Source organism: Coregonus clupeaformis, chromosome 12, assembly GCF_020615455.1.
Source record: "Coregonus clupeaformis isolate EN_2021a chromosome 12, ASM2061545v1, whole genome shotgun sequence".
In the NCBI taxonomy this organism is placed as follows: domain Eukaryota; kingdom Metazoa; phylum Chordata; class Actinopteri; order Salmoniformes; family Salmonidae; genus Coregonus; species Coregonus clupeaformis.
Genome location: NC_059203.1, coordinates 24,949,401 through 24,976,947, shown reverse-complemented (window position 1 = coordinate 24,976,947; position 27,547 = coordinate 24,949,401). Strand labels below are relative to the sequence as shown.

The following is a 27,547-nucleotide window of genomic DNA, read 5'->3' as shown; positions in this document are numbered from 1 at the left end:
TACTTAATGCACACACTCAATCTCAAATCACTCACAGTACAAAAGGCATGTTTGAAAACACAGGCTTTTCTTTAGCCTTCAACACCACTATAATATCAACACATACAGGAGATCTTCAGAAATGCCAATATAAAAAAATAAACAAAACGAGTGAGCAGAGGTCCTATTAAATGTCTAGGTTATCCTGCCATGTCTGGGACCTGAGAGCTTGGAGGAAAGAGGCAGAGGAAGGTCAGTGTGGTAAAAGGGGTACATGTCCATATATGTGTATAATATATTTAAGACTGAATTAGTACCGATATTTCAGCATCCATTTCTGCCTAATTCAGTTTTATTGGGGGGCTGCAATAGCCTACAAGATTACACGAGGAGCTCTGATTTACTGAGTTGGTCAAAATCCATCTGTCTCGTTAGTCCAGGGGAAAAAATGATGGTGAAGTGAGGAGGGGTTTATGTGAAGTGGTGGGTTACACGTGTGACCAATGAAAAACAAAACAAAATCAGTCATTCAGGACTGGTCAATGAGGGTGACATAACTGCCATTGAACAGCCATTAAATGAATAAACATGGTTCTGTACTTAAAAAAGGCCCATAAATCCACAATGTAAACACTCACTCCCCCACTCCTGTGGTTGAAAGGTGTGATGGGTAGAGACTGAGGCCACTGGAGGTCCTTAGAGTTAGTCACTGAGTGAAGGAGGTACCACAAAGAGGAACACTAGAGAACGGCTGATTTTGTAGTTAAGTGTGTCCATTTCGGTTCCTCCTCCCCTCCCGGCTCAGTGCATGTTGGCCGACGACATAGCGATGGTCTCCTGGATCTCTCGCACCATGATGATGCGTGTGAGCATGTGCTCCACCTGCTCACTTGTGATTGGCTGAGTGGAGTACCATATGGGACTGTTGGGCGCCACGACGGGCTCTGGCGTCAGGTAGTACGCGTCGTTACGCCCCTTAGCGCTCTGGGGACTGAGAGAGACAGGTGATTAGTTGTTGCAGGGCTCTATGCTGACATTTCTTTCAAGAAGTACATGTTGATTTGATTAGATCATTAGAAATGCATATAAAAGGGCTCCCAGTAGAAAAATGCTCCGTTGTGTATTTAACACCAAGGAAAACATCACTCTGTGCAAGAACATCCTCTTAGCTGCTAGAAATGTACTGAGAATGGGGGGCATTACTCACCATTTGAAGAGGTAAAAGTCATACAGTTTAATGGGGCATCGCAGCGGGTTTTCAGGATCCTCAGCCTGCTCCTCATACATGTCATCAGTCACTGCAAATCAAGTAACAAAGAGGTCAGAACCAGCCAGTAGTGATGGGGCTTACGGACTTCATAATGTTGCCAAACTCGGTGAATCAGAGAGGCCCAATGAATTAGCCCCAAAGGGAAAGTTTTAAATGTGTGAAACACATAGCTGACTAATACAAGTCACTAAGTGACTGGGTATATGGAAATCAGGTCTGACTACAATATAAGAAGCTTAATTTTTCTTGACATGAAGTCAAACAAGATCTCACCTTTCTGCCCGGCATGGTGTGTCCCTAAGGGGCCATGGCCCTTCAGATAGCGGATACTGGTGCTCTTGTCCTTGGGGTTGGACGGGTTCTTCTTGGTGTGTCTTAGCACCTTGGAGAAGGCCACCTTCATGTGCTGCTCTACCGTCGTCAAATGGAAATACCTAACGCAGATAGGATTGTTTAATACCAAAACACACACTAGGCTTGAGAAATATACCGTATATACAGTTGAAGTCGGAAGTTTACATACACTTAGGTTGGAGTCATTAAAACTCGGTTTTTCAACCACTCCACAAATTTCTTGTTAACAAACTATAGTTTGGCAAGTCGGTTAGAACATCTACTTTGTGCATGACACAAGTAATTTTTCCAACAATTGTTTACAGACAGATTATTTCACTTATAATTCGCTGTATCAAAATTCCAGTGGGTCAGAAGTTTACATACATTAAGTTGACTCTGCCTTTAAACAGCTTAGAAAATTCCAGAAAATGATGTCATGACTTTAGAAGCTTCTGATAGGCTAATTGACATCATTTGAGTCAATTGGAGGTGTACCTGTGGATGTATTTCAAGGCCTAGCTTCAAACTCAGTACCTCTTTGCTTGACATCATGGGAAAATCCAAAGAAATCAGCCAAGACCTCTGAAAGAAAATTGTAGACCTCCACAAGTCTGGTTCATCCTTGGGAGCAATTTCCAAACGCCTGAAGGTACCACGTTCATCTGTACAAACAATAGTACGCAAGTATAAACACCATGGGACCACGCAGCCGTCATACCGCTCAGGAAGGAGACGTGTTCTGTCTCCTAGAGATGAACGTACTTTGGTGCGAAAAGTGCAAATCAATCCCAGAACAACAGCAAAGGACCTTGTGAAGATGCTGGAGGAAACAGGTACAAAAGTATCTATATCCACAGTAAAACGAGTCCTATATCGACATAACCTGAAAGGCCGCTCAGCAAGCAAGAAGCCACTGCTCCAAAACCACCATAAAAAAGCCAGACTACGGTTTGCAACTGCACATGGAGTACTTTTTGGAGAAATGTCCTCTGGTCTGATGAAACAAAAATAGAACTGTTTGGCCATAATGACCATTGTTATGTTTGGAGGAAAAAGGGGAACGCTTGCAAGCCGAAGAACACCATCCCAACCGTGAAGCACGGGGGTGGCAGCATCATGTTGTGGGGGTGCTTTGCTGCAGGAGGGACTGGTGCACTTCACAAAATAAATGGCATCATGAGGAAGGAAAATTATGTGGATATTTTGAAGCAACATCTCAAGACATCAATCAGGAAGTTAAAAGCTTGGTCGCAAATGGGTCTTCCAAATGGACAATGACCCAAGCATACTTCCAAAGTTGTGGCAAAATGGCTTAAGGACAACAAAGTCAAGGTATTGAAGTGGCCATCACAAAGCCCTGACCTCAATCCTATAGGAAATGTGTGGGCAGAACAAACCTGACTCAGTTACACCAGCTCTTTCTGGAGGAATGGGCCAAAATTCACCCAACTTATTGTGGGAAGCTTGTGGAAGAGTACCCGAAACGTTTGACCTAAGTTAAACAATTTAAAGGCAATGCTACCAAATACTAATTGAGTGTATGTAAACTTCTGACCCACTGGGAATGTGATGAAAGAAATAAAAGCTGAAAGAAATAATTCTCTCTGCTATTATTCTGACATATCACATTCTTAAAATAAAGTGGTGATCCTAACTGACCTAAGACAGGGAATTTTTACTAGGATTAAATGTCAGGAATTGTGAAAAACTGAGTTTAAATGTACAGTGGGGAAAAAAAGTATTTAGTCAGCCACCAATTGTGCAAGTTCTCCCACTTAAAAAGATGAGAGGCCTGTAATTTTCATCATAGGTACACGTCAACTATGACAGACAAAATGACAAAAATAAAATCCAGAAAATCACATTGTAGGATTTTTAATGAATTTATTTGCAAATGATGGTGGAAAATAAGTATTTGGTCAATAACAAAAGTTTCTCAATGCTTTGTTATATACCCTTTGTTGGCAATGACACAGGTCAAACGTTTTCTGTAAGTCTTCACAAGGTTTTCACACACTGTTGCTGGTATTTTGGCCCATTCCTCCATGCAGATCTCCTCTAGAGCAGTGATGTTTTGGGGCTGTGGCTGGGCAACACGGACTTTCAACTCCCTCCAAAGATTTTCTATGGGGTTGAGATCTGCTCCAGGACCTTGAAATGCTTCTTACGAAGTCACTCCTTCGTTGCCCGGGCGGTGTGTTTGGGATCATTGTCATGCTGAAAGACCCAGCCACGTTTCATCTTCAATGCCCTTGCTGATGGAAGGAGGTTTTCACTCAAAATCTCACGATACATGGCCCCATTCATTCTTTCCTTTACACGGATCAGTCGTCCTGGTCCCTTTACAGAAAAACAGCCCCAAAGCATGATGTTTCCACCCCCATGCTTCACAGTAGGTATGGTGTTCTTTGGATGCAACTCAGCATTCTTTGTCCTCCAAACCCGACGAGTTGAGTTTTTACCAAAAAGTTCTATTTTGGTTTCATCTGACCATATGACATTCTCCCAATCCTCTTCTGGATCATCCAAATGCACTCTAGCAAACTTCAGACGGGCCTGGACATGTACTGGCTTAAGCAGGGGGACACGTCTGGCACTGCAGGATTTGAATCCCTGGCGGCGTAGTGTGTTACTGATGGTAGGCTTTGTTACTTTGGTCCCAGCTCTCTGCAGGTCATTCACTAGGTCCCCCCGTGTGGTTCTGGGATTTTGCTCACCGTTCTTGTGATCATTTTGACCCCACGGGGTGAGATCTTGCGTGGAGCCCCAGATCGAGGGAGATTATCAGTGGTCTTGTATGTCTTCCATTTCCTAATAATTGCTCCCACAGTTGATTTCTTCAAACCAAGCTGCTTACCTATTGCAGATTCAGTCTTCCCAGCCTGGTGCAGGTCTACAATTTTGTTTCTGGTGTCCTTTGACAGCTCTTTGGTCTTGGCCATAGTGGAGTTTGGAGTGTGACTGTTTGAGGTTGTGGACAGGTGTCTTTTATTCTGATAACAAGTTTAAACAGGTGCCATTAATACAGGTAACGAGTGGAGGACAGAGGAGCCTCTTAAAGATGTTACAGGTCTGTGAGAGCCAGAAATCCTGCTTGTTTGTAGGTGACCAAATAGTTACTTTCCACCATAATTTGCTAATAAATTCATTAAAAATCCTACAATGTGATTTTCTGATTTTTTTTCCTCATTTTGTCTGTCATAGTTGACGTGTACCTATGATGAAAATTACAGGCCTCTCTCATCTTTTTAAGTGGGAGAACTTGCACAATTGGTGGCTGACTAAATACTTTTTCCCCCCACTGTATTTGGCTAAGGTGTATGTAAACTTCCGACTTCAACTGTACCATATACCAAGGTATTTTCAAATACCGACGGTATGACTTTAAATACCCCCCCCCCAAAAAAAAGGTTGGGGACCCCCTGAAGTTCTCGCGGGGGCGTGTGTGCTACGCCACTGCTTATGACTATAAATTAACTATCTAAGATGTGCCAAATAAATTATCTCCAGCTATGCATTTTGCTACCTTGCTTGATCTTGCCATCTATCCACAGAAGCTAGCTGTGGCTAGATGGCAAGATCAAGCAAGTTAGCAAAATGCTAGCAGAGAATCAATCCATCATGGATCAAGATCCCTGCTGTGTTGTGCATGCATGCAGCAAACTGTTAGCAGCCTTTTGAGATAGTTGTATATTATTGTATATGAGCTGGGTTGTCTGTCCTTGCAATTAGTTTATGTTCACTTGCACTTGTTAGCATTTAGCTAGCATCCGCTATGGAATTTCGCTAGTAATTATTAGCATTTGTTGGGCCCCCAATGTTTGGAAAGAAATAGCGCCCCTTGTGTACACCGACAGTAATACCATATAATCCCGGTATGGTACAGGAACGGTATGAAAATCTGGATACCGTCCAACCCTCTCTCTCTCTCACACACACTGACCTAGCATCCACACACACATCACCTCAGCTAACCTGCAGAAATAAAAACAACAGCCACTAACCTATATAATTACATTGTGGCTAAGAAAGAACAATTGAATAACAGCATTAGAGAGAAAAAGTTAGTGAGCATGTTGGTGTTGTGAGCAACCAGGAATATTGGTATCATAATCATGTGTCCAGATGATTTTGTGTCTGTGCTTTATTCTATAGCTAGAGGATTCTTGATATCTCTTGGATACATCTCCTGGAGTGATAAGTATAATCTTAGTCTTAAATCAGTTGTTGTCTAGTACTGTCTTTTTGCTAGCTAGGGCTTTTTAAGTGCTGCCTGTCTTCCCAGTAGCCTACTTGGTGTGTGAACTGTTGACTGCTCATAACTTGCAGATGATTTTTGACATCAACATGGATTAAGGGGCAGGGCAATTTGTGACTGTTGTCGTTTTCGTAATCAGTGGCTGTATTGGAGGGGGGAGTGGTTTCTCCTCTTCTAGGCAATCAGAAATTAGTACCGGGAGGTGTGCTCTTCACCTTTGCAAGGCAATTAGCAATTAGTACTTCAGTCTCCCCTGTTTTCTCAGCGGTGATCTCGTCACAAAACTAAGACCGTTGCCAAAACAAAGACTGTTCTGCAGAGTTATTTGAGGAAGGAAAGAGAGGAAGGCTCCACACTCTCACTTCTATTTTCTTCCTCACACACCTGTCCATCTCCTCATTTGAATTCCTTGCGGTCATTTGTCCACTCAAGCGTAACATTATTGTCATCTATTGCCCACCAGGTGCCCTTAGAGTTCCTCAAAGAGCTTGACACCTTGATAAGTTAATTTCCTGACGATGGCTCACCGCCGTTCATACTTGGCGACTTCAACCTCCCGACATCTGCCTTGATTTTTTTGTTTCCAACTCTCTTTCCCCTCCTTGCCTCTTGACCTCACCCTTTCCCAGTCCCCTCCCACTCAAAAGGCAGGCAATACGCCTGACCTCATCTTGACTAGAGGCTGTTCGACTACTAATCTCACTGCAACCTTCCATCTCCCTCTCTTCCAACCCTAGCCACTCAGCCCCTACCCAGATGGTCATGCACTAGCGCAATCTTCATTCTCTATCCCACTACTCTCTCCTCTTCTATCCTATCATCTCTCCCTTCTGCCAAATCCTTCTCCCTCCTGATTCTGCCTCTTTGACCCTACTCTTCTCCCGTTCCGCATCCTATGACTCGCACGGTCCCCTTTCCTCCTGGCCGGCTCTCCCCTCCTGCTCCATGGCTGAGTGACTCATTGCGAGCTTACAGAACAGGGCTGTGGGCAGCTGAGCGAAAATGGAAGAAAATGAAACTTCCGGAGAAGCTAATATCCTTTCACTCCCTCTTCCTCTGTATCCGCTGCCAGTTTCTATCACTCTACATTTCAAGATTCTGCCTCTAAAACAAGGAAACTCTTTTCCACCTCCCCCTCTGTGGACGACTTTGTCAACTATTTTGAAAAGGTTGACAACATCCGCTCCTCATTCACTCAGCCTATTGAGTCCACTGTTTCCACTAACACAGAACTCCACCTTGACCCCTTTTCCCAGTCTCTCTCCAGATGAAATCCAGTGACTAGTGAGGTCATGCCGCCGAAAACCTGCCTGTTAGACTCCCCCCCCCCCCACCATCTCTGGAGACCATCTCAATTCCCTCATCCCTGACCACTGGCTGTGTCACCTCTGACTTTAAAATTACCCGTTGCTCCCCTCCAAGAAACCAACACTCGACTCCTCTGACGTCAAACTACAGACCGCTATCCCTTCTTTCTTTTCTTTCCAAAACACTTGAGCGTACTGTCTCTGACAAACTCTCTCGCTATCTCTCTCAGAACTATCTTATTGACCCTAACCAGTCAGGCTTCAAGACGGGTCTCTCAACCGAGACTGCTCTTCTGTGTCACAGAGGCTTTCCGCACTGCCAAAGCTCCCTCCCTCTCCTCTGTTCTCATCCTCCTAGATCTATCCGGTGCCTTTGACATGGTGAACCATCGGATCTCTCTGTACTTTGCTCCGTTCATCTTTCCCTCGATCCTGACTATTCTCCCAGTCCCTGAAAAACATCCCTACTGCATGATGCTGCCACCACCATGCTTCACTGTAGGGAAGAGTTCAATCTTGGTTTCATCAGACCAGAGAATCTTGTTTCTCATGGTCTGAGAGTCTTTAGGTGCCTTTTGGCCAACTCCAAGCGGGTTGTCATGTCAATTTATAAAGCCCTTTTTACATCAGCAGATGTCACAAAGTGCTATACAGAAAACCCAGCCTAAAACCCCAACAGCAAGCAATGCAGATGTAGAAGCACTCCTTTTACTGAGGAGTGGCTTCCATCTGGCTAAGCTACCACAAAGGCCTGATTGGTGGAGTGCTGCAGAGATGGTTGTCCTTCTGGAAGGTTCTCCCATCTCCACAGAGGAACTCTGTCAGAGTGACTATTGGGTTCTTGGTCACCTCCCTGACCAAGGCCCTTCTCCCTCGATTGCTCAGTTTGGCCGGGCAGCCACGTCTAGGTAGAGTCTTGGTGGTTCCAAACTTCTTCCATTTAAGAATGATGGAGGCCACTGTGTTCTTGGGAACGTTCAATGCTGCAGACATTTTTTGGTACCCTTCCCCAGATCTGTGCCTCGACACAATCCTGTCTCAGAGCTCTACTGAGAATTCCTTCGACCTCATGGCTTGGGTTTTGCTCTGACATGCACTGTCAACTGTGGGACCTTATATAGACAGGTGTGTGCCTTTCCAAATCATGTCCAATTAATTGAATTGACCACAGGTGGACTCCAATGAAGTTGTAGAAACGTCTCAAGGATGATCAATGGAAACAGGATGCACCTGAGCTCAATTTCGAGTCTCATAGCAAAGGGTCTGAATACTTTTGTAAATAAGGTATCTGTTTTTTATTTTTAATAAATGTGCTAACATTTCTAAAAACCTGTTTTTGCTTTGTCATTATGGGGTATTGTGTGTAGACTAATGAGGAAAAAACTTATTTAATCAATTTTAGAATAAGGCTGTAGTGTAACAAAATGTGGAAAAAGTCAATGCGTCTGAATACTTTCCAAATGCACTGTATGTAGTTGTCCCACCTAGTTATCTTAAGATTTTTTTTTACATTTTAGTCATTTAGCAGACACTCTTATCCAGAGCGACTTACAGTTAGTGAGTGCATACATTTTCATACTGGCCCCCCGTGGGAAACGAACCCACAACCCTGGTGTTACAAGCGCCATGCTCAACCAACTGAGCTACAGTAAATCGCTCTGGATAAGAGCTTCTGCTAAATTACTAAAATGTAAGTGTGTTTGTGTGTGTGAGACTCACTTAGTGTTGAAGAACATGAGTGTGGTAAGCAGCGTGGCTGGTGAATGAGCTCCTAGTTGTTTACACTCCCACAGCATCTCCTCTGTCACATGACTGGGAATTATGTACCCTGGGAGGAGAGAGCAGCCAATCACAATACGCTCTCCTCTCACGAGACAACGAGCAGCCCAAAGTACAGAAATGTACTCAGGTATGAAAGTCACAAAAATACACAGAATTGTGAGTTTCTATTGCACTTAACAAAAAGTTATCTGACTGTGCACACAACAATCAATGTTCCAATGTGCTTTGACAGTTCCACCCGAAGGCCTTCAGCAGGCTTTTACCTATACCATCTCTTGCACTTACACACAGAAACACAAAAGACACAAACGCTGTGGCTCTTACCTAGTGGATGGATGCTGGGCCTCCACTCATCCAGGGCTTTGTGTAACCACTGGGAGAAGCGTGTGTAGTACTGGTCAGAGAAGATATCATCCACCCGTCCGTTTTCAAAGAGGTACTGTCAGCAGAAATAGAAAAACAACCTCTGTCAACTGTGATACATTTCAGTCAGTATCTTGTACCGTGTGTGTTTGTAGTATGATGATATGTCAGTGACAGTGTGTATGTGTTAGTGTCATGTGGTATGCATACCTTCTGTATACACAGGAATATGTAGTAGAGGGCGTCAGGCTCAAACCTTTCTCCCTCCAGCCCCTGGGCCTCCTGGGTCATGAGGGCCAGAGCCACGTTGAGCTCAGCCACCGCACTCGACACCAGGTCCTCCTGGAAGCGTAGGGCCTGCCGACCTGCACAAAGAGAGAAATTAATGATGGACACTTTTATCCAAACACTGACTAGAACATTCACAGTGACATATGTTCCGAATTAAGAATCAAACCCACAAGAGAAAGACAGAGAGATGCAGGAGAAAGAGAGAGACAGGAAGGGAGGAGAGAGTGAAAGAGAAGTTCACATACTTGGAGAGGGCAATTTAATGAGTGAGTGGGAGTGTGTTTAAACTCACGTCCGATGGGCGCCAGCGTGTTCTGCTCATCCTTGTCCAGCTCTGCGTTCTTGCGCTGGACCCAGAGGCGCCACACATCCAGGCCCTCCTCAGGCTTCAGGGAGATGGGCAGCAGCAGCTCATGGGGGGCCTCAACCTGGGACTCTGACTCGATATTACCCTGCAGGGGGACACAATATAAGTGAAATGTTAGAAGAGAAACATGCACACTACATGCTTTGCTCATTTGTGGTGCAGGGAATTACATATTTCCTAAAATACCTTCAAGGGAAAAAAGACAGCACTGAGGACATAAAACTGGAGACAGTGAATAGGTGTCCATTAATTGAACCAATCATATCCTGCTTAACTGGGAGAGACCACGGACTTAATCTACAACATAATCTAACAGTCCAACATGTTCATTATTCATCAATCCAACATAATAGTCATAAAACAAAAACCTACATTACTGTTGTGGAAAACCTTGAAATCTGAGGTAAGGACAAAGTCAAGGTCTAACCCAAGGGGTGTAGGTCCTGTTCTGACCTGTAGGTGGAGCTGGTGCTCCTGGTGTTCATGCTGCTGCTGGGGATCCCAGATGTGAAGCTGCTGCGTGCTATTGTAAGCCCCGCCCACCGTCTGCACCACCACAGGGCAGTGAATGTTCCCGTTCATGAACTGTGCCGGGAACAGCGTCTGCACCACTTCCTCGTTCGTTGTCCCGGACACAGACACCGTGCCACCCGACAAGGCACCCGATGACGAGGAGTGGGCCACTCCATTGTCCTTGTTGTCATGGTGACCGGAGGAGGACACCTGCATCGTGCTGTAGGCCTCCTGGGGAATGGCGATATGATGTACGCCCCCCTGCTGCCCCCCAGAGTATACAGGGATGGTCCAGGTCTCCCCAGCAGGGCCTGTGATGGTACCCGTAGTGCTGTAAAGGTGGGTGCTGTCCACAGTGAGCAGGTCTGGCCGGATGGACAGGTACTGCTGCTGCTGCCCCTGCCCTTGGGGGAGGGCCAGAACCACCTGCTGGCCCTGCTGGCTCTGAGGGAGGGCATAGGACACCTGGATGGGGACGTCAACCTTGCGCTTCTTGGCGGGTTGGAGGACGCCAGCTCTCCTCTCTGCCTCTCGGGGAGAGCCCTGCTGCTGCTGAGGAGACATGGCCTCCACCGTCTGGATCTGGATCTGCTGGCCTCCCTGTAGTTGAATTTGTTGACCGCCTGGTAGCTGAATGTGCTGGATTTGTTGCCCGCCTTGTAGTTGGATTTGTTGCCCGCCTTGTAGTTGGATTTGTTGCCCGCCTTGTAGTTGGATTTGTTGCCCGCCTTGTAGTTGGATTTGTTGCCCGCCTTGTAGTTGGATTTGTTGCCCGCCTGGTAGTTGGATGTGTTGACCGCCTGGTAGTTGGATGTGTTGACCGCCTGGTAGTTGGATGTGTTGACCGCCTTGAAGTTGGATGTGTTGACCACCCTGTAGGTCCCCTTGAAGCTGGATTTGTTGACCTCCTTGGAGCTGAATTTGCTGACCCCCTTGTAGTTGAATATGCTGGATTTGTTGACCTCCTGACACTGCTGCCACCAACTGGGCCTGGATCTGAACGAGACAGAACAAATACCTAAGCCTGGTGTATACAATACCTATACATTTACTGGGTGAGGAGAGTACATGGATGGGGTGTGTGTGTGTGTAATAATGCAGTCGTGTGTGTACCTGTTGGTGCTGCTCCTCTGTGAGCTCTCCTTGCTGGACCAGCTGTGCTGCTGTGGGGATGCCCTGGAGGTCTACCGTCTGGTCCTGCTGCCCCTGGATCTGCACCTGACCACATAGGGAATGAGAATGCACAGTGCACCACCATCCATCACATGCCACATGTCTGAGTGTGGTGAGGGTCGGTGTTTCCCTTGTATTTTAATTTGAACATTTAGGTTACAGGCCCTGGATGTCGATAAGGAGGCCTTTGGGTCCAGTCTGGAAAATAATTTAGTGGAAACATTTCTTATGGTGTAATAGGTAGGGTGAGTGAGGGAAGGTCTCACCTGTACTTGTATTAGCTGCTCAGACCCCTGGTGCACACCAGCAGCCATCTGGGGTGAGATCTGTGCAGAGGTCACCTGCACCTGTTTATCCACAGGAGAATCAATCAAATACAGATCAAAAGTGACAATGAGATAGGTGCTGCCAGTGTTTAAGTATGAGTTGGACTTTACTCTCAATTTGGTCAATTGATCTGTTCTTCATAGTATATAGACTAGATAAGGGCAAAGGGCACTCGGCAGCCTGAGGAGTATTCAAAAAAAATTAACTACTGAAGGAACCACGTAAGGAGGTCTCTCCTCTTACCGGACAGGCCAGCTCCAGCAGCGAGCCAGCCACCTCTGTGCTGTCTGTGTAGACACAGTTGCCCCCCTGCTGGTAAACCATGGTGGTGGTAGTGGCGGCGTCGCCCTGCTGTCTGAAGTCCTGCAGCGTCTCGGGGCCCTTGTTGGCCAGGGACTCAAGGAACTCCTTCATACGGTGCTGGGGCACGCTGCGGGCCTTCTGACGCACGTACTCGTCAAATGAGACCACACCGCTCTCTACGGGCTCGTTCATGACAAGTCACTCTGCCCTCCACGGTGCCTGGTGAGGAAGGAAAGGACATAGTTAACACACCTGTCCAGCATCACAGGTCAAGAACTGGGCAGCAATATCACATCCTTTAACTCTGGTGTCAATAGACTGCAGCCACAGTCACCAGTACAACCTCACACACATCAGTGCCACGTTCAGTAGCCAAACATGCTCGAACGTTGCAAATAAATGTCATGAACAGGTTCCAAAACGTTGTGTCCGGCTGAAGGAGCCCCAGTGTCTATTAGACATTTAAAGGCCCAGCTACCCAACTGTTTGCATAGAGAGAAATAGTAATGGCATCTTTTTGTAGGCACTAACTCCGCCATGGTTCATAGCCTATGGAGAAAATGAATGGCGTTTTTGGAGGGTTTTTGGATAAATGCCGAAAATAAGGTCTGGTAAACAGAGGCGTTTTATTCTATAAAATAATCTTTATCAGCTAACACCACTTTGTGAATTTTGATGCATTTATGTAATAAAAGAAGCATAAAGCACATAACGGCTTCATAATAGTCATGTTAACTGACTGATTATCTCATAGAACAAAACGTCTAAGAGCTCCTATGCCTGTGTTAACCTCAGAATTTATTTTCGGGGTTTATTTAAAAAGCCTATTAATTCCCAATTTATTTTCCCCATAGGGATTGCTAAACGAACCTGAGGTAACACATTTCCGGGTTTTAGGACTACAAGGACTACTTATATTCTTGCTGCCTAGTTTAACTACTAAAATCCCACAATCTGAATGAAGATAACATTTGAAAAAGAAACGTGTACTTGAGTGATGAATATACGTGCAACTTCTGCAAAGCATTCTTCAACAATACCTAGCTAACTAGTTGCTAACGTTTTCTGACTAGCTAACTAGCTAGCAGTACATCTTCCCATGCTACCTTAAATAAAAACCAAAACCCATCCGTTCCACCAAGGCACGGCGTTCAAAAGTAAAACTCGATAAACCCCAAGTCATTTGCTTTCCACGTGCCATTTGTTAGTATTGATTGTATAGCGATGCAATGAATTGCAAGAATTATGAAATTGAACAGTTAGCTAGCCAACTAAACAATATCGGAATTAGCTTGCTAGCCAGCTACGTGACGTGTGCTCATTTCGGCTATATTTACCCTTGTTTCGAATAGAACAATGTGGGGGTAAATCCACACGAAGAATTTGGCTCGCGCACAGGTTTATCCAGTAGAATTCCGAGCGTTTGGGGAAAATATGTGTCTTAATCGATACATAGAAAATTACGGAAGTAGGCCCGGTGGAACAACGTGAATCCCGGACTGCTCTGACAAGCAACGGCCGCATCAGACATGGCGAGGATTGATTCGGTGGTCATTTACCGCAAATTCCACTTACAAAGGCGAGGCAACAACCATAGACAGTCATTGACAACAACGCGTTTCATTTTTACGGGAACGAGCATTGGGGACCCTAGATTGGTGCCAGGCAAGACAACTATTTTCTTATTGCACGAAATACATATGACTGTAAAGGTTCGTATTTCAATTAAATAAATATGTCAACTGACAAGATTAAACTGTGTGTGTCTGTACAGTCAATGAGTGTGTTGTGATAATACATTTTAAATAAAGTTGGACATGCCTTGTAATTATTCAAACGATTAATTCTCTGCATTTTCTATAGATTTCAACAGCGATTCCCCAGAACCTGATTTCGAGTCCAGCTCGCCCCCGCGTCCACGTGTATCGTGCGCATGTACGCGAACAGGGCTCCAAGGTGCATTGCACGGGTGCGAGTGTTGATGTACAGACGCTGAGATATAATAACAACCCCCACCCATACCCCCTGTATTCTAATCTAGCGGTCTTATCTGTTCTTTAAATTGTGATGTGTCTTGAAGGTCATCGCAGCTTTTGTTTATTGTATTAATAACTAGCACTTTTATTTCAATACTTTGCAATTTCCTACACAGTTGTTGGAAGGCGCCATTTTACGTTCAGCTTGAATGGGCACGTATTCTCGCGAGTACTCGCTTGGAAAGGGTCACGAATAAGGCATGCATGCTAGTAGCAGAAAGGATGCCAGTCTTGAGGTTCAATATAATTATACAATTATAGGACTATTATATTTTATTATATTCAAAGAATCAGGAATTTGTGGCATGTCAATTAAATATTTTTAGTAGGCTACGTAGATTAACTAATGCACACTTTGCTTTCATCAGATATGAATCTCACCTATCTTAGTTTTTCACTGTACATTCTGAAACTTACCAAACACCTTTCAAGGCTCGAATGCAACCCTGGTTCCTAAAGCACTGTTAGAAATGCCAAAATAAATGAATATATCAATAGTACAATGAGCTGTACATGCAATCCTGTGGCTGCCACGGTAAAAAAAAAAAAGAGTTTGCATTACAAAACACAGGCTACAATAATAATTTTTCAGTTGGCCTATTGTTGGGCGAAAAAACATCCATATGTTAAATCCTAATGTTTTAAGGTAAAAGTGAGTGTTAAACTGACTGTTAAGGTTAAGAAAACCTCATTTTTGACCCTTGCACGCTGTTTAATTTTGTTCAGAAGTTAATATTCAAGGTCCATCTGAATGTATACCCTTTTGTGTGTGTATGTGCCTTTAAACAGGAATACAACTGCCCCAGTCTGCCTTAAAGAGCCAGGCATGTGCTGGTGAGGCTCTCCCCACAACAGGCTGCCTCCCAGCTCTCTTAAGGTGGACCAGAAGAGATGTGTTGAATGTGTATAGTACCTTGCAGTAACAATGGACGGGAAAGAGTTAATTCCCACGGTCTCTCCTCTAGCCTCTTTGTGATCTCATGGAAGGCTGTCCAGTGGATATGATGATCGCTCTCTTCCCCAGATCACTTCTTATACACCGCATAGCATCTAATAATAGGGTACATACACACACACACACACACACAGACAACACCCCTCATATAAAGGTCAATTCACATGAGGTGTGTATGATGAGAGGTCGGACTGATCACAAGCTGTACGATACATGACAACCTGTTATGACTTGTTCACAGCATAAGCAACACATGCCACTATGTTACAACTGTGGAATGAATGAGAGGCCCACACATGGACTATTGCTGCTCCTAGTGCTTTTTCTTGCACCCAAATACACTACGTTTTGACTTCACTGAAGTCTTTGTCCAGGATATATTACGATTGACCTAAAACTATTTACATCTCTTAGTATTCCTCATCACTTACTGTATCATGTTAGTTTAGTATAAGAATAAGAATAATTTTTTATTTTAGTGTGTACATTAATGTGTTTTATTGTGTATGTCACTGTCTAAAAATGCATCTTCAGTTCTTTGTAGGCTAGTCTGTATTTGTGGGTTGACAGTGCCACCTGTCCTCCTTAGGTCAGTGTCTGCCTGAGGTAAGTCCCAGCATACTGTCAATAAGCCATGATCTTGGCGTCAAAACAATAGGTGTGTTAGTGCGGTGGAAAGGCTAGGGCAGCATGTGTTAACCCCTCATTATGAGATAAGACTAATGTGCTCACACACACTGCCTGTACATAGAAACAAACCGTATGAACACGTATAGATACATATAAACCTTCTAAAACACATATAGACATTACATTCATATGTGTATTCTCATATTTACATAATACTGTAACAAATATACTGTGTATCTATCCATATTCTGCATACCGTATCACCCCACTACACTGAAATACAATACAGAATACACACATCTACCTATTCCTATCATAACTAAATCATTTCCTCTATGCATTTGTAAATCTTTGTGTCTGTGAGGTGTGTGTGTGTGTGTTTTGTTCTCTACTGTCCTTATGCACTGCTGGTAACTTTGTGCCACTCTAATGATCTTAATGTCATCCTTGACTGATGAGATTACAGAACACAGTTGTGATAAGGTATGTAGAGGAGAGACTGAGCATCACTATAACAGATCCACTCAGTACAAACAGGACAACTATAAACAGCTACACTTGACCCATGAGACCAACGGGAGAAAAGGGAAAGCCAGTGTGTTACCCAACAACACGACAAATGTAAAGCAGAAGTCTAAAGTATGAGAGGTAGAGGGGAACGGCACCTCCGTACCTTCAGGCTCTGATCAGTCCCTGCACCCAAACGAGGGCATTGCGTTCATCCACCTCTGGCCTGCTGGCTCCCCTACCTCTGCTGAAGCACAGTTCCCGCTCAGCCCAGTCAAAACTGTTCGCTGCTCTGGCACCCCAATGGTGGAACAAGCTCCCTCACGACGCCAGGACAGCGGAGTCACTCACCACCTTCCGGAGACATTTGAAACCCCACCTCTTTAAGGAACACCTGTGATAGGATAAAGTAATCATTCTAACTACAGAGCCCCACCCAAAAAACAAAAACAAAAAAACAAATGGTCAAGTGGTTATCCCACTGGCTATAAGGTGAATGCACCAATTTGTAAGTCACTCTGGATAAGAGCGTCTGCTTAATGACGTAAATGTAAATGTAAATGTCCTTACACAGCTCTCTGGTCTTGGCCATTGTGGAGAGGTTGGAGTCTGTTTGATTGAGTGTGTGGACAGGTGTCTTTTATACAGGTAACGAGTTCAAACATGTGCAGTTAATACAGGTAATGAGTGGAGAACAGGAGGGCTTCTTAAAGAAAAACTAACAGGTCTGTGAGAGCCGGAATTCTTACTGGTTGGTAGATGATCAAATACTTATGTCATGCAATAAAATGCAAATTAATTACTTAAAAATCATACAATGTGATTTTCTGGATTTTTGTTTTAGATTCTGTCTCTCACAGTTGAAGTGTACCTATGATAAAAATTACAGACCTCTACATGCTTTGTAAGTAAGAAAACCTGCAAAATCGGCAGTGTATCAAATACTTGTTCTCCCCACTGTATACATATAAAAACATGAGGGATTGGAAGTGATGCAGACAATTACATTGATGGAAGTTACAATCTATCTGCAATATTAAGCTGATCTACCCCCCCCCCAAAAAAAAAAAAATTATATATATATATATCATTTAAAAAATAGTACGCCATCCGGTCGTTTAAAGTATACTTGATTTTTATTTGCATACTCAAACAGCGTACAATTTAGGACGCACATAGGGATATTCGGACACATCCATTTAGTCCAAAATGGAGTGCTCTGCCTTCCTGCTGCTACACCCTATAGCAGCTAGCCACCTCCCTCACTTTTTCCTGTGTTGTTCTGCAGGTCTTCTGCAGGGTCTGATTGCTAATAAGAGCAATGGCATGGCTCTTATCTTTCTCGCTGGTGTTGACTGTACTGCTTCACTGCTCACCTGGAAACATTATTAGGACTACCTCTACCACACCTTCATCCAGCAAATCTGACCATGTCCCACTCCCGGTATTCTCCAACCCCCTCAGCACCAGCTCCAAAATGGGCACAACAGCCCCTAAACTCACCACAATACAACAGCCAGGGACAGACATCCTTCTGCCCACCGGCAGGATGCAGGTGCCAGGAAACAAGATTGCCAGTATGGAGGATTTAGCTGGGGCATTGATTGGCACATCATATGGCAATGACGAGTCTATGGATGGCAGTGGACCTGCAGACATGGTTATAATAGAAGGTAAACAAGAGACAGAGCCACCTGCCAGCACACTTCTTATCACTTCTGCGCCTGGAAAAGAGGAGAATAAAGCAGGGGAAGTTGATGTGCACTCCTCCACCCCTACTTCTCCCCCACTCCCTCCCTTGCCCCAAAAACAGACCCAAGAAAGTGTCAGTACAGTGGAACCAGTTGGCTCACAAACGTCAGAGGATGTGCGTTCACCAGCCAAGATCCCACTGGCCAAGCTCACACTTATAGCTACATCTATAATAGATTTGTGCCCCGTAGGTAACAGATCTATAATAGATTTGTCACCTGTAGATAACAAAGACAGTGGACTCAAGGTGGAACCTGAGTATCCTACTGTAGATATCTCTGAACAAATGGAGCCAACTGTCAACTCGACACCAGATTTTTGTATTTATCCAAACCCATTCACTCATCACAGCTCCCAGCAATCTCCTAAACACACAATTACAGAGGCCACTCTGAAGAAGAAGAAGGACTTGGAGCACTGGAGGAGAATGAGGAAGAAGATGTGGTTGTGTTAAAATACATTTTTGTGATTGACTCAATGGTTCCTGTAAGAAGCAACATACGGGCAAAACAGTCCCACTCCTCCACCCTGTCATCGGCCATTGTGAGAGAACAGTTTCAAACAGGTAAGGGTAAAACAGTTAACAACGCAATCTTATCTGTTTTATTATAATTTTTCACAAAACATCAAAGCATTTCCTCTTCCATGTGCTTGCTCCTTTTTCTTCAGACAGGGAACAAACTCGATCCATTCCTGACATACAAACATCTGAGTCGTCGGCAGCATCATCCCCTGACGTGAAAAAAACACGTCGGATCCTGTCACGGGCCGTCCTGACTGCCCTCTACAACCTGCCTCTGCCGCTGCTGCTGTGGGCACAGGTTGCCCTAGCCATGATGGCTCTGCGAGGGGCCAACCTGAATCTGCTTTCCCCAGCGCTGCAGCGCCCCCGTGTTTTGGGAAGTCTGGCAGTATTACATTGCACTCTGCTGCTGGCAGCCGACCTGCTCTCCCCATATGCTGTCCCCTGCCCTCCCTCTGGCACTACAGAGCCTCTCTCTCTGCTGGGTCCTGTCCCTCTGCCTGGGCATTCTCACCCAGTCACTCTTCCACCTGCACCCCTTTTCTAAGACCCCCATACCCCAGTGGGGGGCCCCTCAGAGGATTGAGGAGCGTGTGAGGCGTGTGACAGCGGTGTGTGCCCTCCTGGTGGGTGCTGTGCTCCGGCCTGCAGATCTACAGCCTGCTCTGGCTCTATGGGCTGCTGGGGGACTGGAGGCACTTCGGCTGGGGCTGGTGGCTGGGCCAGTTCTGGGCTCGGGTGCTCAAGCTTTCTGGGGCTTCTCTATGCTGGTGCTGAGCTCCTGCGTGTTCTGGACTCCCCGGAGGAGCCATGCTATGAGTGACCACAGCCAAGGGAGGGCAGAGGGAGCGTCGTTTTGGGACAGGTTGCAGAAAACCCTGCGGCTGGGGCCTTTCACGAAGTCAGAGAACAACTGGGCGGAGCTCATGCCGAACAACTGGGTGTGGCAGCATCACTCGAAAGCAGACAGCGGCTCCATATGCCGTGTTTATGATGATCCCCCCACCACAGACAGTCTGAGAGACACCATGTCACCATCTCATCATAAGGGTGGAGGAGGACCCACTGCCATCAGCAACCCTCCCCTACTGTGGCAGCGGGTGGGTGAGCACGAGTGCATTCTCTCCTTCATTGAGTTCGACATGCGTCCGTTGTCACGATCAACCTCAGCATCGACAACGCGCTCCACCGTGATCACGGACACCTGTTAGGGGTGGGCAGCCACTTCACAGCCCCACCCCCTTCTTCCTGGACCCACCAAACTGGGGCTGACGCTTACATCTCACTGGGGGACAGTGAGATCACACCCGCCTCTCACACCTCTCATGGTGGCTATGGGTGGGTGCTGGACGCTGGTTCCATGCCTGCAACTCCTGACCATTTCAAAGCCAAGGAGCAGCCAAAGCCAGAGCCTCATCCACAGTCATTGGAGGCTTCTGATCAGATCCTTCAGCCATATCCAACCCCTGAGCACCAGGAGGAGGAGGTTCCAGACAATGATGTATACATGTCTATAGTTCCAGACAAGGTGAATGAGCCAGGGGTCACTCAGGAGGATGACGGGTCCAGCATGGGCTGCAGTGATGACGTTACAGACCTATGAGCTGACAGTGATGTCATCTTCACCTCATCACCTCAGCCAATGCCCATGTCACTTCATATCAGTACTTCCAATCCACACTGTTGACAAGGGAACTGCTCCACACAGAAGTTTTCCACTTGTTTACTTTGAATAAAATCATATTATGCCATGTTAGAATCCCCATGGGACAACTGGAGTAGTAGATGATTGCCGATTGGCTAGGCTATTTTAAAGATATAAAAATATTCTGTATTGTTTTTCAGCAATTTTTATTATATACACTGACTTTACTTGAACAATTTTCTCTGAATAAATATTTCCATCAAATAGAAATACATGTACCAAGTATTATGATCAAGCGCAAATGTTTATTTTAAATTATTTGTTCTGTATGAAGTTATAATGTTCATTGTGATGTTTTTCCCATTGTATTATTAATTTCAGTGGACAGTGTGACACAATGATGAATAAAACTAAGTTGACCACATATATCATGTTTTTATGTTTCTGATTAAATAAATAAAACGTTAAATCCTGAATCCTGAGTGTTATTGCAATAATTGTGGTTTATTATACAGACCTAGTCTGGTTTAGATCCCTGCTCTAATAAAAGCGATAAGAGCAGAGGTTAACAGTTCGTACAGTCTATAACTGGAAAGATAGACTACATAAAGAAGACACAATAACAATCATAATTAAAAATCAAAAGTTTATGTGCCATACTAATTGACTAATTGATTAACTAGCCTCATTGATTGATTAGACCAGATGACAGTGCTTCAGGAGGTTCTGTGAGTCGAGAACGATAGAGAAATGCACTGTGAACAGACATACTTTATGGTTCTGTCATGTAGTGGTGTTTGGCACCTCAATTGGCCTGCATTTCTATCTGCAACTTTACGGTGCACGCTACTAATTAGCATAATGAATGTCACCAACCGAGCTAAATTCTGATTGGCCTTTCAATTAGGCAAGCCGTTTAAATTTGTGGCAACTTCTACCAGAGTCCTCAGTGAACTCGGCATGCATTTAGGCGCTATTGCAAATAATTTTGTGCGCACCACCATGCGAAACGCGATCAGAGATGTGATGTCATGGAAACAGCCTATATTGTATTTTACCGTGATCGCAACGCTCACCTCTGTGTTAATCCCTTGCTATGGCCAGATTCCAGACGCAAGCGTTCCAATGCCAAACAATGCCAACACTAATCAGACAATTGTCCGATCTGGTAGGCTTGTAGTTGGGAATAACTTCCAACTGAGAAGGGTGGGTCTCGTGGTAACCAATGATGAATCCGCCGCTTCTGACCGCATCAAGACTCAAAACGGATCTCTTGCATTTGAGACTGGTTATCAGGCTGAACAACCTGCATCACAAGGTAAGCCACCAGGCCTTTTTAAATGTTTACATCATTTTACCCTCTAAAGGGGCAATCTGGGATCAAAAACAAAAGCTTGTTACTCCATTTGTTTGTAAATAATGTAGCCTAATGCTATAAAGCTTCAACACATAGTTGGAACTATGATTTTGATTTCATGGCTGGTCGGTCTTTGCATCCACAGCTGAACTCTGACTTTCAGTGGATACATTTGTTCAGCCCCATCCTAGCTACAGATTGTAACACCAGCTAATGTAACCAACACATTTTGGACCATTTATACTGGTAGTCACAGGTGTGGCTATACAAAACGTTGCCAGAGATGAACTAACCTGGTACTGGCGACAGTGTCTTCATCCTCGATTTTGGGAAATGGTTTCAAATGTCAGTGTCCAGTTGCAGGGGGTCTGTTTGAATTTAGAAAATTCTTATTAACAAATGTTTTGGTCCCTTAAGTAATCAATAATGATGTGGAGGATGCCTTTGTTTGAATCCCAGGTTGGCCCCTTTTAAAGAAGGAACATGTTTGAGCCTGTACATATCCTGTTTATTCCCTCTCCCAGAATGGCACAAGTTGGATGCTAAACTCCAGCACATGGGGCCATCAGTACAGTGTAGCAACTATGCAATGACCCTTCGGGTCAAAGGGTGGAGAGCTCCACATTTTCTGGTCGACAATGGTAAGTAGAACGCGGCCAATAAATAAGGAATATGTTAAACACTGACGCTGCTTATGCAGGTAAATTGCTGAGTCCCAAATTAGTAGTTTTAGCCTGAGGTATTTCTGTCTTATGCAGGTGACGGGTCTCCTGTTCTTCCGCTGTCCCGGATGCCATCTCATTGTGGCTTTTCTGTAAAGAGGTCACGCAGAGATGTAATGTTTGTTGCACCATACCTAGGCTGCCATGTCACTCAACAGGTGACATTTCCTCCATGGAGGCTTACTGCTTTTACTTTCTAAAAATTAACTCTTGAATAATCTCGTACTGCTGAATGTTGAGATTTTTTTTTGCCCCTATTCACATGTTGGCCGTTATACCACATTTACAGGGGTTGCATCATGACATTAAAATGCTTTCCTCCATACAGGGGGGTAACTATGTTCTGCCACTGCGCCTGTGGGGGGCACCCATGACCATGTCTTGTCCTGTTGCACCACCACCCCCTCCTCCCCCCTCTGTCTCCTGCTTTTTATCTGGCATGGTGGTGAAGCTTCCCATGGCAACAAATGCTCTTAAAGTCAAAGGTGGGTAATTCTTTGACATTGTGTTTGAGTGCACATGGTATATTTGGGCATATAAAACAAGTTTTAAATAGAACCTATGGTGAATGAATGCTGATCCAAAAGGACAGCTTCAAGAATTTCTATCATTGGTTGACAGTAGACTGGTGTATGTCTACAGTCGTGTCTATTCTGTTGCTCACACTGAAATTGATGTATTTCAGTGTCTGGTGTGTGGGAGGGACTTCTCTCAATCTCCCAGCAATGTGGCTTAACCATAGAGCCATTCTTTGGAGGAGTGGTGATCACTGCACCATACACAGGACCCTGTGTGGAGTTGGAGGTAATCTGCACTGCCATCTTGTGGTCATGAAAGGGAGCAAATGGTCACTTACATTTGGGTTATTTCCTGACTTTATATATTTATTTATTTTACTCAGGATGACGAGCATTTGCTTTCTATGCTCTCGGTTGCTGGGGAGCTCACCATCTCCTGCCCTGCAGGCCTCCCTCAAACTGAACCTGTTATTCCTGGATACCCTCCGTTCTACCAGTTGTCCCAGTACCATTTCCCTCTGTATCCCTCTCGACCCTCTTTCCCAACAGCAGCAGCCACTACCACACCTAAACCCACCCATTCCCCTAAACCTTCTAGCCAGGCCACACATATGCCACCTAAAGGATACCCCCAGGTCCCACAAATGCCTGACTTCCACACGTTTTACCCATACCATTTTCCTCCACATCCCCTTCAAAAACCATATTTCCCAACATCAGCCCCCACTACTACCACACCTAAACCCACCCATTCCCCTAACCCTTCTAGCCAGGCCACACATATGCCACCTAAAGGATACCCCCAGGTCCCACAAATGCCTGACTTCCACACGTTTTACCCATACCATTTTCCTCCGCATCCCCCTCAAAAACCGTATTTCCCAACATCAGCCCCCACTACTACCACACCTAAACCCACCCATTCCCCTAACCCTTCTAGCCAGGCCACACATATGCCACCTAAAGGATACCCCCAGGTCCCACAAATGCCTGACTTCCACACGTTTTACCCATACCATTTTCCTCCGCATCCCCCTCAAAAACCGTATTTCCCAACATCAGCCCCCACTACTACCACACCTAAACCCACCCATTCCCCTAACCTTTCTAGCCAGGCCACACATATGCCACCTAAAGGATACCCCCAGGTTCCACAAATGCCTGACTTCCACACGTTTTACCCATACCATTTTCCTCCATATCCCCCTCAAAAACCGTATTTCCCAACATCAGCCCCCACTACTACCACACATTCCCCCAAACCTGCAACCCAGGCCCTGCATATGCCACCTAAAGGAGACCACCAGGTCCCACAAAAGCCTGACTTCCACACGTTTTACCCATACCATTTTCCTCCGTATCCCCCTCAACAACCTTATTTCCCAACATCAGCCCCCACAACTACCACGCCTAAACAAACACATTCCCCTAAACCTACCCAGGCCCTGCATTTGCCACCTAAAGGATACCCCCAGGTCCCACTGAGCTACCAGTTTCCCCAGTACAATTTCCCTGGGTTTTTCCCTCAACGCTCTGTCCCAAGAGCACCCCCCACCACAGCCAGCCAACCGGAAAAGAATCAGAATAACGCCCAGAAATACCATTACTCTGCTTTCCCCTACACCTACCGTCAAAATTCGGCCAATCCTCCAGTAACTGCTACCACCCCCCCTGGCACCACTCCCCAGGCCCAACCCAAGCAGCCCTTCATGCAATATGACCAGTACCCGATGGTTCGCAGCTGGTATCCGTATGCCTCTGCTCCGTTCCCTCCCCATTATGGAATGGCTCCGTATCATGATCAGGGGTCTAAAGAGTAACTTATGGTAAGGCAAAATGATCACAAATGTAACTCATTTTGTGTAATTATCTAATGTACTATTTACAGCAATAATTGACATTTCAGTCTAATCACACTTCTTTCAACAGGCGGAATCTGCAATTTCCAACCATTACTGGTGAAGTGCAAAATAAATACACTATATGTACTGCTTGAGTTTATGGTGTTACTTGACAGTTGGAACGGGGGGTTGCCAGGGAACTTTCACCTGACCAGTCCAGCCAATCACAGGCTACTGGGGGTGCGCTAACATTCTCTCATTCCAGCCTGTGCTTTAGTTGCATTCATGCTGCTACATGACCTCAGTAACATTTTGAGATTTAGGGTTCAGCTGTGAGATGTGCCTGTATCGCTGTGAATTAAAGTCCAGCGTATGTGCCACTTTTCAAAAGTGAATTTTTCTAATTGTATTTATTTAGAATGAATGCATGAGATGCATCTCATTTTCAAATGTCCAAAAAAAAATGCTTAGTTACAATGTAACAACCTTTATATTATCAGGGAGTCTTACAAGACCAAGATCTTACAGATTACCCTGAATTACTGAAATTACAACTGCAAGCAGAAATAAGTAATATAAAATGCATTCCTCAGTAATAAGGTCCTCAATCAGTTTTCTGAATTGCCCTAGAGGTACCAAAACATCACATTTTAAAATGGCTGTTTCACTTAACTTTGAGATCAAATGAATTTTCAGAGTTAACCATCCATGAGACCGGCTGTGGTAACTCGTGTACACTCACTACTGTAAATTACTCTGGATAAGAGCGTCTGCTAAATTGCAAAATAGAAACACATTTTTAAAGTAATGTTGGGTACAGTGGGAGTATTTCAAAGGGCTTTATATATTCTAGAAATGTATCAACCTACGTGACAGAGGGCCAACTTTCTGGTAGAAAACAGGGATTAGTACTAAACCTGGTGCCTGTAATAAAGCGCAGTGAGCTATGATAAACTGCAGCTAATAGCAGCTGCGTTCATATAGATCTCGCTGTCGTCTAGGACCGGTAGGAATCCACCTGACAGGTGTGGAATATCAAGAAATTGATTAAACAGCATGATCATTACAATAAAAGGCCCTTCTAAAATGTGCAGTTTTGTCACACAACACAATGACACGTCTCATGTTGAGAGAGAGAATGCAATTGGCATGCTGACTGCAGGAATGTCCACGAGCTGTTGCCAGAGATTTTAATGTTAATTTCTCTGCCATAAGCCGCCTCCAACGTAGTTTTAGAATTTGGCAGTATGTCCAACCGGCCTCACAACCACAGACCACGTGTAACCGCGCCAGCCCAGGACCTCCACATTCGGCTTCTTCACCTGCGGCATTGTCTGAGACCAGCCACCCGGACAGCTGATGAAACTGTGGGTTTGCACAACAGAAGAATTTCTGCACAAACTGCCAGAAACCGTCTCCGGGAAGCTCTATACATGAACAGTAATTGATATTTAAGTGAATGGCGCTGGAGGGAATATCGTTCGTTTTATGGACTCCTGACCAATTGCGGCCCCCGGCGGCGTCTCGGAGTCATGGCTAATATAAATCTAGCTGGGTTTTCTATGCGTCGGCAGGACAGACTGGCAGAGCCCAGTAAGATCAGGGTGTGTGTCTCTTATCAACAGCTGGTGCGATCTCTAATATTAAGGAAGTCTCAAGGTTCTGCTCGCCTGAGTTAGAATATCATGATAGGCTGTCGACTGCTCTTGTTATCCTGGAGGTGCGTTCCTTGAGCATGATATGCTGGCATAGAGGTAGAGTGGCAAGGCCATGCAGAATCTTAAAGGCAAGGCTTACATCTGTCTCAGCCTCCAGTATCTATGCCCCAATAGTCTGTGCCAGGGGGCTAGGGTCAGTCTGTTATATCTGGTGTAATTCTGGTGTCCTGTGTGAATTTAAGTATACTCCCTCCCGGAGGACCTGAGCCCTGGCACCATGCCTCAGCACTACCTGGCCTGATGACTCCTGGCTGTTCCCAGTCCACCTGGTTGTGCTGCTGCTCCAGTTTCAACTGTTCTGCCTGCGGCTATGGAATCCTGACCTGTTCACCGGACCTGCTCACTTGTCTCTCTTTCTACTGCACCTGCAGTCTCGACCTCAATGCTTTGCTATGAAAAGCCAACTGACATTTACTCCTGAGGTGCTGACCTGTTGTACCCTCTAAAACCACTTATTATTTGACCCTGCTGGCCATCTATGAACATTTAAACACATTGAAGAACGATCTGGCCTTAATGGCCATGTACTCTTAGAATCTCCACCCGGCACAGCCAGAAGAGGACTGGCCACCCCTCAGAGCCTGGTTCCTCTCTAGGTTTCTTCCTAAGTTCCTGCCTTTCTAGGGAGTTTTTCCTAGCCACCGTGCTTCTACATCTGCATTGCTTGTTGTTTGGGGTTTTAGGCTGGGTTTCTGTATAAGCGCTTTGTGACATCTGCTGATGGAAAAATGGCTTTATAAATACATTTGATTGATATAAGGAAATCACTCCATTTAAATACATTCATTAGGCCCTAATCTATGGATTTCACGTGACTGGGCACGGACACAGCCAATCAGAATGAGTTCTTCCCCACAAAAGGGCTTTATTACAGACAGAAATACTCCTCAGCAATTGATAATTTGACATATCAATACAGTTTGATATCGATATGAAAAGGGCATACCGTGATATTGGTTTATTCTTCCTGTTAACCTACACTATTCTGTAGAAAAGCATGCATGACTGTTCCTGCATGCAAAGTCCTCTCACAGACCTTCCAACAGGTTGCTTATCATACTTTAAAAAACTAAA

At 45.1% G+C, this 27,547-nt stretch overlaps 2 protein-coding genes and 1 long non-coding RNA gene across 6 annotated transcripts; 2 read left to right on the top strand and 1 right to left on the bottom strand.

Moving 5' to 3' along the window:
- Window positions 1-46: 46 nt before the first annotated feature.
- LOC121578084 (transcriptional regulator QRICH1) lies at window positions 47-14,175 on the bottom strand. Of its 4 annotated transcripts, XM_041892183.2 has the most exons (13): window positions 13,607-13,902; window positions 12,210-12,488; window positions 11,906-11,986; window positions 11,580-11,684; window positions 11,171-11,462; window positions 10,407-11,122; window positions 9,879-10,038; window positions 9,506-9,660; window positions 9,257-9,371; window positions 8,870-8,978; window positions 1,523-1,683; window positions 1,187-1,277; window positions 47-970 (listed from the first exon to the last, which is right to left on the bottom strand). In XM_041892183.2, the coding sequence occupies exons 2-13, from the start codon at window positions 12,459-12,461 to the stop codon at window positions 781-783; spliced, it is 2,427 nt and encodes an 808-aa protein (XP_041748117.1). In that variant the 5' UTR covers window positions 12,462-12,488; window positions 13,607-13,902; the 3' UTR covers window positions 47-780. The 4 variants fall into 4 exon arrangements, with proteins under 4 accessions (XP_041748117.1, XP_041748114.1, XP_041748116.1 ...); XM_041892180.1 differs by lacking the exon at window positions 13,607-13,902 and adding an exon at window positions 14,091-14,175 and having other exon boundaries at window positions 10,407-11,462; XM_041892182.2 differs by having other exon boundaries at window positions 10,407-11,462; window positions 11,580-11,678; window positions 13,607-13,891.
- On the top strand, window positions 13,913-16,592 carry LOC121578118. Its single transcript, XR_006002735.1, has 3 exons — window positions 13,913-13,981; window positions 14,133-14,225; window positions 15,095-16,592. It is a non-coding gene; the product is annotated as an uncharacterized LOC121578118 (long non-coding RNA).
- Window positions 16,593-21,272: 4,680 nt separating this feature from the next.
- Window positions 21,273-24,902, top strand: LOC121578087 (adhesive plaque matrix protein). The gene is made up of 7 exons (XM_045224042.1): window positions 21,273-21,635; window positions 22,199-22,315; window positions 22,433-22,554; window positions 22,725-22,881; window positions 23,082-23,200; window positions 23,298-24,740; window positions 24,844-24,902. Exons 1-6 carry the CDS (start codon window positions 21,278-21,280, stop codon window positions 24,732-24,734), a joined length of 2,310 nt encoding a protein of 769 aa, XP_045079977.1. The 5' UTR covers window positions 21,273-21,277; the 3' UTR covers window positions 24,735-24,740; window positions 24,844-24,902.
- The last annotated feature ends 2,645 nt before the right edge of the window (window positions 24,903-27,547 follow it).